Here is a 12655-nt window from a genome sequence, read left to right as displayed (position 1 = left end):
GTCTGATGGAAGGCACAGAATGGCAACGGACAATATAAGTTGCCTCCACTATGCCTCCTTAAATCAGTAAGTAAGGAAGTGGCTGCGCCTTAAAATATGGTGTGCTATGAGCTAAATCTTTTGCTACCTCCTTTGATGTGATTTAATATATGGCCAAAGCCTCTAATCCGTGTACTTATACCCTCCTTTACCGCTTGTCATCGCTTGATCGCACCGCACATTCCCTATCTCCCTGTCTGCACAGTGACTGCTGAGCAGTCTTCAGTAAGCCTTTTCATTTTCTACCTGCATGATACCCATCATGCAACACTTTTTTTTTTTAAAATAGCATAGTGGAACATTACACCCCCCCCCCCCACCTTTTCATATTTTTGCTTTGTTTACACAGGTAGAAAAGGGACCACAGCTTAGAAAAGGCCGTGGTAGGGATCAAACCCCCGTCTGCACAGGGAGGAATCACTCATGGCCAACAGCTTATAGACAGCACCACACGTGCCCAGTGGGGCTTATTATTCACCATTAGAAGAGATCCACAGATGCAGATACACCTCTGTCATCACATTATAAAAAAAATAAACCCAGGAGAAAGATGGCACAGAAAAAAATATCTATTTTAGAATCTATTTCTGTTAGATACACAAATAAAGTTACACAATGCCAGTTTACCAACCTGAATAAGGATAAAATATGACATGGTAGAAGGGCTTTATATTTCAAATGATTCTTGATTGTCTCTCAAATCAGAACACAACCAATGGTGATGGGAAATTGCCTCATGCATTGCCATTTTCCTAAAAAAAAAAAAAGAACAAGGACCCTACAACTGGAAAAATCTTTTTTCCTTTTTCCATTTTCAGTCTTTTATACCCGTGCCGTGTAGCGCTCCCAGGTTCCATTCACACATATTCTCCAAAAAATCGGTAAGTGCCCTCGTACTCAAATTTTAAAAATTTAAACCTGACAAAACATTTTGTATTCCACAAGTATGAGTCACAATATTAATTTAAAAGGCATACATCGGTTCACATCAGGTATATATTAAAGGGAAACCTAAGAGATCATCTAATCTATGGATCCTCAATCTAATCCAGAAAGGGCCGGTGTGAGTGCAGGCTTTCGTTCCAACCAAGCAGCAACACACCTGATTCTACTAATCAAGGCCCTTAGCAAAGACTCTGGTGGTTGATTAATAGAATCAAGTGTGTTACTGCTTGGTTGGAAGGAAAGCCAGCACCCACACCAGCCCTTTCAGGATAAGACAGAGGAGCCCTGATCTAATCCATCGACATGAATCATGAAGCATGGGAGGAGGGGTGGAGACTACTTGGCATCAGGAAGCACTGTGTTGTATGCGGTAAGACTACTGCCAACGGTACCACTGTCTGTATACAGCTGACAAAATCGGAGGTAGTACGATTATTACAAGAAACTACACATCATAGCTTATACAGCCAAAACAAAAAGTTCTCAGGTGCATGCAGTATGCATGAAAAGCAAGCAGATCAACTCGGTGCGATATGCATGCATGTCCTCAGTTTGAAAGTCGGCCTCCAACAGTGTTGTCGTTGTGTTGCAAGTCCACAGCCGTTTCAGTCGAGATTATTGGAGTAGCATGAATGTTTTCAGCGGTCCGTGCTTTGGTTTGGGTCAGGTCCCCGCCTGCCACAGGAGCAGAGAGAAGCATGCAAGGTGTGTGACTCCGCCCCGCCCCCACGTCACATGTCACATGACCATCCCCGAGTCACATGACCCCTTCGCTGAGCTCGGGCAGACGGATGGGGTCGGAGGTCCAGCTGACGGACTGGGCCTTGCAGTCTCCGTCGGGGCTGAAGCGCTTGTTGGCTCTCTCCAGCTTCTCGGACGCGTCCTCCGAGGGGCCGTTGTCCTGGCGGTCCCTCTTCACGCCAGACTCCATTGGGTCGTCCGTCACATCTGCGCGCAGGACAGGGCACAGTGCAACATTGCTGAATAAAACCAGGGCCAATTTGACAGCACTTACAATTTGACATGTAGGCGAAGCACCAGCCAATGCTGGGGCCAATCACGTATTTGCGATCTCACACTTTTACATTGCATTACATTACAGGCATTTAGCAGACGCTCTTATCCATTTACACAGCTGGATATGTACTGAAGCAATTCAGGTTAAGTACCTTGCTCAAGGGTACAACGGCAGTGTCCTACCCAGGAATCGAACCTATGACCTTCTGCTTACAAGCCCAGTTCCTTACTCACTGTCCTACACTGCCGCCACGTTAAAGGGTTAAGAGAGCTCATTCTTGAAGGATGCCGCTTGATAGTGACTGGGACAGAGCGGTGAACGCTACTGACCTCGGGTCAGCTGGGCGGTGCCCTCCTGCTCGCTCCGAAGCTGCCGCATCAGGGCCATGTTCCTCTGGCTGACCTCCTGGTGGTTCACCATGGGCTGGGGATAGTCCTTCCCTGCAAGCAGACGGGAGAGAAACCTCAGTACCGTACCATACCGTACACACACGGGGGTGTACAGCCGAGCGGGTACATTTCAGATTAGGCTAGATCAGGGCTTTCTGGGAACCGCAGAGTATTTGCTCCACTCAGCCCTGTAAGGCATCGAGGTCATTAGGAACACGCATTGATGAGCTTCCACGCTTTCTGATTTCATGTAGAGATGCAGGTTTTTCAGGTACCGCGGCCCCTTTTTAACCTGCTGATTAATTAAAGGCAACATTTTCAACTCTTTCCGCATTCAGAAGACCCACAGGACTTTGCCTGCCAACAAATCAATCATCAAGTCTGACATGCAGGTTTTACCCCGTTTTACAACCCCACAGTTCACTTAACAACTCGTCAGATTGTGATGAGTCTGTAAAGACCCGGACAGCATACATTTACATTACATGACACCACTGGCACCCAGCAGACACTCTCATCCAGAGCAACTGTTTTACACTCCACCAGCTCCCCCCAACCCCCAACCCACCAGTATCCAGAGATACAGCAGGATCTTCACTGAAGCTATTTAGGTTAATTATGCTGCTCAAGGTACAATGGCTGTGCCCTACCTGAAAACTGAACCTGAAACCTTAACCTGGGTAATTTATCCCAGCTCCCTACCCATTCTCCATTATACTACACTGCTGCCATTCACAGCCATCAGTGAGGACAACATATGAACAATAGAACGGACACCATGCTACAGGGGCATTCGATAAACATAACGGAAAATATGACTGCATGTGTTGTCCTACATGTAGTACATGTTATCTAACTCTGATACTATGCCCTCAACCACAGCTGCCGACTGGAAGATTACAGCAACTTCAGGATAATCTTTGCTGATGCTAACTTTCTGTAGCACGAAACATTATCTACACTCCCAGGACAACATCTGGAAGCAGTAACATAGATGATAAGACATTTCATGCAACACCTCTGTCTCATTTCACATTTGATGTTTGTACATTTTGTTAGGTGTAAGTCTTGTTGGGTAACTTTCATGTCAGGTCCCCCTTGCAAATGAGATTTCAATCTCAATGGGGGTTTTCCTGGTTAAATAATGGTTAAATAAAATAAAAATAAAAATACTATTCTGCTAGTTTTGCACTGAAAAGCTTGGCTCTAAAGCTGGGAGAAGCATGCTGCTGAAGGGCAGGACGGTGAACATACCGATTATACACCCAGCCTCCTGCTGCACTTCCAGAGGAGCAGTCCACGGCTCGTAGATGTACTTGGAGGGGAAGTTCTTCAGCACTGGTAGATATTTCCTGTAAGGCGACCCGAACAAAATAAACCGAATCCCAACCGCCACATCCCAACCGCCACATCAACGCCCGAGTCTGCTGATAGATATTAACAAGGTTCTGAGAGGAACGGGTCCTTTAAAAAATCCTGGAGTAAAGATCCCGCCTATTCCACAGAGGCACCAGAGCTGCACAGGTGTAGATATGAAATGATAGATGTGTAGATATGACAATCTCACTTTAGAGACAGATGCAGATAATTTTATTTAATTGGCAGAAACCAATCAGATTTCTCCCCCCGAAATCCCAAACGTGAAGAGAGCAGAAATGTCCCACCTGAGGTACTGTCCATCGGTGTCAGTCCGGCGCCCGAAGCGCACGGGGCAGAAGATGCGGGTGTACTGGTGGAAGAAGGCGCTGGCCGACAGCCACATCCAGTTCCCAGCGTTCACACAGTAGTCTGCATCCAACAGGAACTCCTCAAACACCTGCACACGGTGCAGAGGGCCAGTGTAGAGGTCAGACTCACAACTGCCATCTCAGACCCTGCAAAGGATCTTCCTGCTGTCACCCTTTCAGGCATGCCCTATAGCCTCACTCATTACTCAAACTGTATACTCTCCTCCATACTCCTTAGTACCTTCATGCCCTCCTCCCAGCTGATCCACAGGTCCCCCCTGGTCAGGAAGCAGGCCACGGCGTGCCGGGCCAGGTGGTGGATCCAGCCCTCCTGCCGCAGCTGGGTCATGATGGCGTCGATCCAGGGGAAGCCCGTCTGCGCCTGAGGGGAAGCACCAGGACAGCAGGTGAGCCTCTGAGGCGTCCGCAGCACAGCGCTCACCTCGAACCCGGCACCTCGCTTACACGGGACAGCCACTCACCGTCCTCCATTTCTCCAGCGCCGCCTGGTCCTCGTACCAGCCGATCTGCAGGCAGATGGGATTGCCGGCCATCTTGGTGAAGTTGGGGGTGGCGGAGGCGACAGTGTAGAAGAACTCTCTCCACAGCAGCTGCCCCTGGAGTGACACTGGGGGCAGGGAGTGGTTCTTGGACTGCAGAGGGAAGACGGACACACGCAGTGTGAGTGACTGCTCATCGTGGAACCTATCTGAGGAACACTGAGAGAGCTTTGAAAGCATAAAACCACTCAGCTTTAACAGTGTATCAGATAAGGTCTTTCTTCTTTTGATAGCCTGACAAGGAATGAACATACTGTTGTTACCCACAATGCACCAGGATGGTGATATGGACGCTCTCGCGAGCGTGGCTCACCTGTGCATAGACGTTGGACAACTTGTAGTAGAAGGAGCGGACAGACAAACAGCCCAGGCTGAAGTAGGGACTGAGACCGGTTGTGCTCGGTAACAGGGAGTTTGGAATGGTGCGGGGTTTGGAGAAGTTGACAACCCAACCCTGAGAGAGACAGATGTACATCACAAACACATAGATGTTTTCCCCATGCAAAGTTGGCAGCTATTTCAAACTTTATTCGAAGCTTTATTCATGTATAGCTATCAGAACATTTCTTTTATCGAAGCTATGGAATATATTTTTGGAGCTATGAACTCCCAGACGTTAAAAAATTTTAAAAATTAAAAATAGTGTATGAGGGGAAAAATAGCTTGAATGCAGCTGATTATAAGCAGAACTCTACGGAACACAAGCATGCCAAAAAACTGTACTGCCAAGAATGTGCTTTCATGCACTCTGTGACCCAGTTCCACAGTTCTCATGCTGTACCTGACTCTCAAAATGCTTCTCCAGTCTTTTCAGTCCCTCACTCTCCCCACCAGGCCACAAGACCTCCAGGTCCACCTCTATCCCAAGATCCTCCAGGCTTGGAATCCGGTACTGCTCGTCATTTCCATCATCCACAGGAGTTTTACACTTCCTGAAAGAAAATAATTACCAAGGTACATTTCAAGGGTGGGCCTTCTCTTTCATGGCACCAAAAAACCCAACAAAAAAGACATGGAAATATTTTCAGAGAAGAGCTGTGTACTGCAGAAAAACCTCTCACTGGCTAATCCAGTTTAGGAGCCATCTTGGACCGGGAGATGTGCAAATATTGGCTGAAATCAACCATGACTTCTTCCTTTAGCCAACGTGAAGCCAGTAGAACCACTTTTTTTATCAAGCGAGGGGGGAAAAAAGCTGCACTCCAGCAGTTCACCACAGAAAGCAGCCGCACGGAGCTGCTGATCTCATCTCTCTCTCTCGGTGGGAGATAAGGGCCCACGCTTTCATCTGGAGCGGCACAGAATAGGGGGGGGGGGGGGGGGCTGCCTGATGACCCTGTTCCAGCAGGTGCGTACGGGACTCTGCTGGCTGCGCGGCGGCGGCTGACTGTTTCGCACCTCCCAGCCACGTTTGCGCCGTCACACGTGGAGCCGTTCACGCAACGCAAGCCGCTCGGAGTCTCGGGCAGCATCTGTTTCCGTAGCGCCGTCAACGCACCGGGAAATGATAGCACTCGCGTCCGCTGCCAAGCAACAATCTCCCCATCAGGCCCAGATCCCACAGCTTACTCTCAGATTAGGTTACACACAGCGAAGGGCAAATCACTCCGGGGGCTGTGAAAAATAATCTTTAATCTTATTTTTTTCAGTAGTAGTATTACTTTAATAGCGATGTACTGGCCCAGAGACCCAAGAGAGATGAGCAAGAATGTGTGCTTCTCAGAAGCTTAAAGAAATATGCGTTTCCATTACAAACGCTGTAACTAAGTGCAACTAAAATCCTGGAAAGAGTTTCATTCAATTTGTAGTAGTACCTGGTGTTCTGCTGGGGACATGAGTAATATTGTTCAATAATACAGTCATATTGGTATCTTTCAACCACAGACTGACTATGCGGTGGTTACAAATGTTTCTACTTGAGTGTAAATAGTCGATGAGGGGTAAAGCTCATAAAGGATCCAACGTCTTCATGGACTGAACTGCGCACCTGCCAAATACTTTTCTGAAAAATATATAAATAGACATGTGCGTAACTCAGCAGGTGGTGGATTGGAACGTGAGGGGAAACAAGACCCAGGTGCAAACACTTTGGGGGGGATGCATTTGCTAGGCTGGCACCCACCGGAATTTACAGAGAACGTTGCGGCGTCAGGACACGCCTCTCAGTTATGATTGGCCACTCCAAACTGGCAGAGAACAGAAAAATGGTCTCAGTGTTCAGCTGAACTGCGTGCGCTTACTGGAAGTCCTGGAGCGTGATTTCCCGCGCTGGCTTGTCAGGCTCTCCCAGGACGGACAGCACCTGCAGGAACTTCTTGTAGGTCAGCGGGGGCTCCCCTCCGTTGGCTTTGATAATCCTGCAGGAACAGCAAAGGTCAGGGGAGCTACAGACACAAACGACACCACCCGCCCCCCTCCTCTGTACCTCTCACACTCGCAGACATACATTTGCATACGTGCACTCACCCTCACTCAACTAACCACCCACCTGCAGGTATACACACACACACACACACCACTGCACTCAGCCCCCCTCCTCTGTACCTCTCACACTCGCAGACATACATTTGCATACGTACACTCTCCCTCACTCAACTAACCACCCACCTGCAGGTATACACACACACACACACACCACTGCACTCAGGCACACACACATGCAGGTGTACACACACACCACCGCACACAAGCACACGCAGGTGTACACACACACACACACACATCACCGCACACAAGCACACGCAGGTGTACACACACACACACATCACCGCACACAGGCGTACACAAACACACGCAGGTACACACACACACACCACTGTACACAGGCACATGTCCATACACAATACAGATTAACTCGAACTGAAAGACTGAAGAAGGTTACAGTCTGTACTCGACAGCATATAAATATCACGCTGTCCTTTTAACCGAGCTCAAGCGCTCCTGCGGCATTTCCCTTTAAGTGCAAGCATATGTCAGCTGGCAGGCTCTGCTCTGTGAAAGTGCTGTTGATCTCCCCGCGGTCCTGGCACATGCAGCAGCCAAGCACACTGTATCCTATGATTTTTTTCTTATGAATACTTTATAACTCTGCGTTTTTTTTTTTTTTTTTTTTTTACATAATTTACCTACCTAGCTATCAAATTCAAATGTTTTTTTTTGGGGGGGGGGGGGGGGGGGGGGGGTTTCACATCATACAGAACACTTCAGCGAGGGGTACGGCCTATCTCTGCAGGGGAGACGTACCTCCGGACGTCGTAGAGGGTGTGGGCCACGCAGGAGCGCACGAGCACCCCCAGCTCCTGGCACAGGGCCCGCAGGCCGTCGTCCAGCCGGGCGTAGAAGGGCTCCACCTCGGCGTCGAAGGTGAGCTGCGTGACGCCCCAGCGGCGGACCAGCCGGCGCAGCACGGCCTCGTGGCCGCCCTGCAGCACGTGGAGGCGGGAGCCCAGCGCGGCCAGCCCGTCCCGCAGGTCCCGCAGGCTCTGCAGCAGGAAGCGCCAGCGCAGCGGGCCCATGCGCGTCGCCCCCTCCAGGAAGGCCCGGTCCAGCACGAACACCGGGTACACCGCCGCCGACGACTCCAGCGCCGCCACCAGGGACGGGTTGTCGTGGAGACGGAGCCCCTTTCGGAACAGGTGGATGGTCCGGTGCGTCATTGCCGCGCCCTCTCTCTCTCTCTCTTTCTCTCCGTTCGACCGCTCGGTCTGTTTTACCACGATTACCTGCGCAAGAAAGGTAAGAAATGAACAAATCCACCCCCCAGCAAGTCACCGCTACCAATGCACAGGCACCGACTTCAGTAAGGAGCTTATTAGCCTGTGCAGGTGCTGGGCAGTCATGCTGCACGACTCCACACGAGAGAACACATAATCCAGGAGATCTGATTCGCTCTCCCCGGAGATTAAGAGGAGGTCATGTGACACAACTCCGATGCCCATCTGTACCCGTGGCCATAATGACATCACAAAATGTCAGTTCAGCTCTTGCAACACGCCAAGAGACTTTATTGCTATAGGAACGCAGGGACAGAGACAGAAAAAAAAAATCGACCACTTAACTCTTTAAGGCCCAAGATCACAAATATGCGATTAGAACGTAGCTAACTGAACATTCTAATGCTGATGTAACAATTATTACTGGTAACTGAAATCAATGGAGTCCTAGAAAAGTAACTAAGAACATTGAAAAAACATTTCTAAAAACCTACTCTTGAATGAATCTAAATTGGGAATCTAAATTGGGAGATGCACCATGCACCTTAAACCCTTAATTTGGTTAAACCGGGCAAGAAAACGGTTACCGCCCGCTGATTGCCGTTCCACTGATCTCCACTGCGCCTGTTACATTTCGGCTGAATCGCGCTGTTCTTGTGAGTTACTTGTCTGTCAATGCGACGTGGAAAGGTACAAAGCATGCCCCACCAATTCCAGTGAGTAGGCTACCATGAATAACTTTACCTGTTAATTGAAACCAAGCTCGCTTTCCAGCGGGCTTGAGGAAGGGAAATGAAGAAATGACACGATTTGCACTGAAGGCATGCCAGACCGGTCTTTAGGGTATAGCCCACCATTTTTCATTTTACATGTCAACCATAAGAAGAACATTACGCCCCTTGTATGTCTAAAATAAAACAGAAACATATCATGAAAATAATAAAGCTAATCAATGAAATGAAGCTAAAATGTCCTATGATAATTATGTCTTATGATTAGGTGACCACAATTCCATTCTCAATGAATATTTGTTTTACAGGAAGCTAACTATGGCGTCAGAATTAGAAATAACAAAAGAACCCTCGAATTGTACCTTGAATCAAGACAAAAGTGAAGGAACTCAGCTTCAATTGCAAAATGTGACGCCAAAAGTAGGTCAATGTGCTCAGAGAAGATGTAGGTCAGTATGCGCCCCCTGCAGGCACCGCTGCACAGCCAGCGTTCTCAATAAGCGACAGACAGAACAGCCAGTACCGAGAGCAGATCGCATTAGGCCAATCACTTCGCGGGAGATTTGCATGCACTCATTTTAGATTGCTGAATACCGTTAATGCTAGAATAAGACGTTCTGGATACATCACATTCACAGTGTGTGCGTGTGTCCCAGAGGTGGAAAATTCAGGTTCAGAAAGTAAAGTCCTCCGCAGCATTTTGTTCTAATCGCCTGGCATTGCTAATAAGCACAATTGTTCATACAGTGGGTTGAACTAATTAGTTAAATCAGGTGGCTGAGTTCACGGGTGGAAGAAACACATGGCAAGTCATGACATGACTGATACTTGACTTCTACTTTCTGACCGCTGGACTTTCTACCTCTGATGTGTCCACTAAGCCAGACTCTGGGCCCTGCAGTACACTGAAGTCTGGGAGAGGGCAGGAGTCTATGTTGTTGAGTGGAAACACGGGCTCAGTTATTTTGAGGGGTTTAGATTCCGGAAGAAAAATCTCCATTGACTTTTAACCCTGACGGTCTAACATGAAGTACTGTTCAGGCATTAAACTCTCACGGGTGAATAATCACCTTAAAAAATTAACAAGCGTCCAAAAAGTTTGTTTCATTGGAAATAAGGCAAGGGTACAACCATACAGTCTTAAAATAAGAAAATATGGACAAAGTGACTGTGACATCACCCATCGACTTTCCATGGGCTTGCAAAAAGCGCTTTGATGCCGCAGAAGTGCAGTTTCTCTGGCGCCATGTTGTAAAAACTGGAGCCAGGGACTGCATAGTAGGAAAAAGATGCTTTTTGAATAAAAAAAAAACCACCTTAAACATCATGTTTATAAACTAAAGCATTAGCTATTTTTTGTTTAATCTGAAACATTACTGGTGTCCCAGAGAACCCTGCTCAAAAAGACCCACATTTTGAGATGAAGGAAGCAGATGCTCATATGTATTTCCATGTGTATGCTATTTTTGGCTCCATAACATGACATGCAATTATTTTGTCTAAATGGATTCTTTCCCAATAGACACAATTTTTACATATATGTTATGCCACTGTACACCTTATCTTTTATTGAACCGCAAAAGTGTTAATGGTGGCTCATGATAAATTCAGGAATTTTTAATACTCTGGGATTTTACACTCCTAAAACGCAAAAATGCCATGCAGTGCAACTGCCCAAAGGCAAATACAAACAAATAGAAGTCTTATTAAAATGTTAAATATCATATCAAAACTATTACTCTGACGTGATTATGTCAATGTATATAACTACAGTGCTTCCATATTATACCTAGGCAGTAAACTTGGATAAGTAAAATAATACAGACAAGTAATATTCACAAATGTATGTACATGTATTTTATTATGGTGCATTGGTAACGAAAATAACTTAATGCTGTCAGTCTAGTTAATGTAGAGTGCACAGTTTTCAATTACAACTTTTCTCCATTTACAATAATATTACATTTGCACTAACGATGCATGACTGGGGTATGTTCGTAATATTTTCCTGCCGTTGCAACATATAACATACGTACGTTTTAAAATTATGTTTTAAAAAAAACTTGCCCTTGTAAATAATAACAGAAAACAACCGATTCACAAGCCTTTTCTTTTAAAACCTCGGTGGAGCATGTCTTTGACAAACAGTACAGAACCATATAAACAAGGACTTCTCCTAAAAGGATTGCTTTGAAAGACACTGCCTTTTTGATTTATTTATATTTATTTGTAATCAGGAGAGGACCATCAAAGCTAAGCCACTTTTTTCCTCATACACAAAACTAACAAGTAACTAGCGAGGAGGTTTCCTATGGGAGGATGTTTGCGCATGAGGAATTGCTGGCGACAGGCCAGGCCTAACGGAGCGCGAGCCTTTTGTACACCACAATATACGTTACAAATTATACGTTGCAAGGTTCGAAAGTCTTAATGATTGAGAATACAAAGGCGTAATAGGAGATGATGTTGCTGTAGTTAAACGGAGCTGGTTTCTCAAACTAGAGAAGCTAGTTCCTCAAACTACAGAATGTAGTCCTATACAGCCATCTTCGTAGCTATACGTTGACATATTGTAAAGCTAGCCTACCTTATTTTCTGGAGGTTACGTCTTTGCACATAGGAATTCACAGTTGCCCTGTTTTCTTCGACTTGCCTTAGACTATTTTATTTAGTTTTGTATTACTAAAACTTAGTAATTAAATAAGCTTTTACTCAGTTTGAAGGGCAAACTTGCATAATGGACTAACACACAGCCCATCCAATGCAGGTCTTTCCCGTTGCACTTTGCTAGGTCTATAGTAGCCAAAGACGGTGCCTATACGTTGAGACTGCCGCATTTTATAGGGATGTACGCATATAGTAGTGTCTAAAATAAAGTATAACCTTCATAAAGCGCATAATAACACATAATGGTGTAAGTGTTTCTTTGGCTGTGCAACTTTGCAAATAGTAACATTTCGTGCCTTGATGGCATTCTTAATATACAACATTACACAACAGAGTAACACCCCTCCTGCAACAGAACACTTTAGTTGAGCCGCGTTAAGCACTTGTGAGTTGAATGGGAATGTGTTGTCGGGCTGTTTAAGGGGCGTATTCACTGGCGTTTCCACTGCGATATACTGTAAGGTTAGGCTTTGGTCTAATGAAAGTTTCGACCAGGAGATATACCAGCATGTAGGTTTTCACTCCAAGGCATCTTGTTGAACTGCTAATTACTAAAATTAGGCGTTCCAAATTACGGTTTAAATGAGAACAAACCGGACGGTAAATCTCCAGGAACAGGGTTGCGCCAGCCCGGGTCTACATGATACATTTTTATCTCGGTTTTACTCTGAAATTATCTTCTTATCATGAAATTCCGTGATTCTCTTAGATCTAAGGGCCTGACGATTGCCTGCAGATCTTGCGATTATAAAATCAATATTTTGTCATTTCATGTTTGAAATATGACACACATACTGCTTGGTGTGAATAGGCCATATCTTTCTACACAGGTGAGGTTTGGAGGTGAAAGCCACGTGTGGCAGTGC

At 46.4% G+C, this 12655-nt stretch overlaps 1 protein-coding gene across 1 annotated transcript; it reads right to left on the bottom strand.

The window, feature by feature from the left end:
* Positions 1–592: 592 nt before the first annotated feature.
* cry4 (cryptochrome circadian regulator 4) lies at positions 593–11914 on the bottom strand. Its single transcript, XM_035387102.1, has 11 exons — positions 11710–11914; positions 7922–8400; positions 6919–7035; positions 5460–5610; positions 4992–5132; positions 4601–4771; positions 4360–4500; positions 4056–4207; positions 3646–3743; positions 2332–2442; positions 593–1932 (listed from the first exon to the last, which is right to left on the bottom strand). The coding sequence occupies exons 2-11, from the start codon at positions 8332–8334 to the stop codon at positions 1742–1744; spliced, it is 1686 nt and encodes a 561-aa protein (XP_035242993.1). The 5' UTR covers positions 8335–8400; positions 11710–11914; the 3' UTR covers positions 593–1741.
* Positions 11915–12655: the final 741 nt, after the last annotated feature.

The sequence above is a fragment of the Anguilla anguilla genome, chromosome 13 (genome assembly GCF_013347855.1).
Source record: "Anguilla anguilla isolate fAngAng1 chromosome 13, fAngAng1.pri, whole genome shotgun sequence".
NCBI classification, from domain to species: domain Eukaryota; kingdom Metazoa; phylum Chordata; class Actinopteri; order Anguilliformes; family Anguillidae; genus Anguilla; species Anguilla anguilla.
The sequence above is the reverse complement of the archived record's forward strand: the minus strand, read 5'-3'. Positions and strand labels throughout refer to the sequence as shown.

Coding starts and splice junctions, on each gene's coding strand:
- cry4 (XM_035387102.1), bottom strand. CDS start 8,334: ATGACGCACCGGACCATCCACCTGTTCCGAAAGGGGCTCCGTCTCCAC. Junction 4,772..4,991: donor TGTCCAACGTCTATGCACAG/GTGAGCCACGCT, acceptor TTCCCTCTGCAG/TCCAAGAACCACTCCCTGCC. Junction 1,933..2,331: donor CACCGCCCAGCTGACCCGAG/GTCAGTAGCGTT, acceptor TCCTGCGCGCAG/ATGTGACGGACGACCCAATG.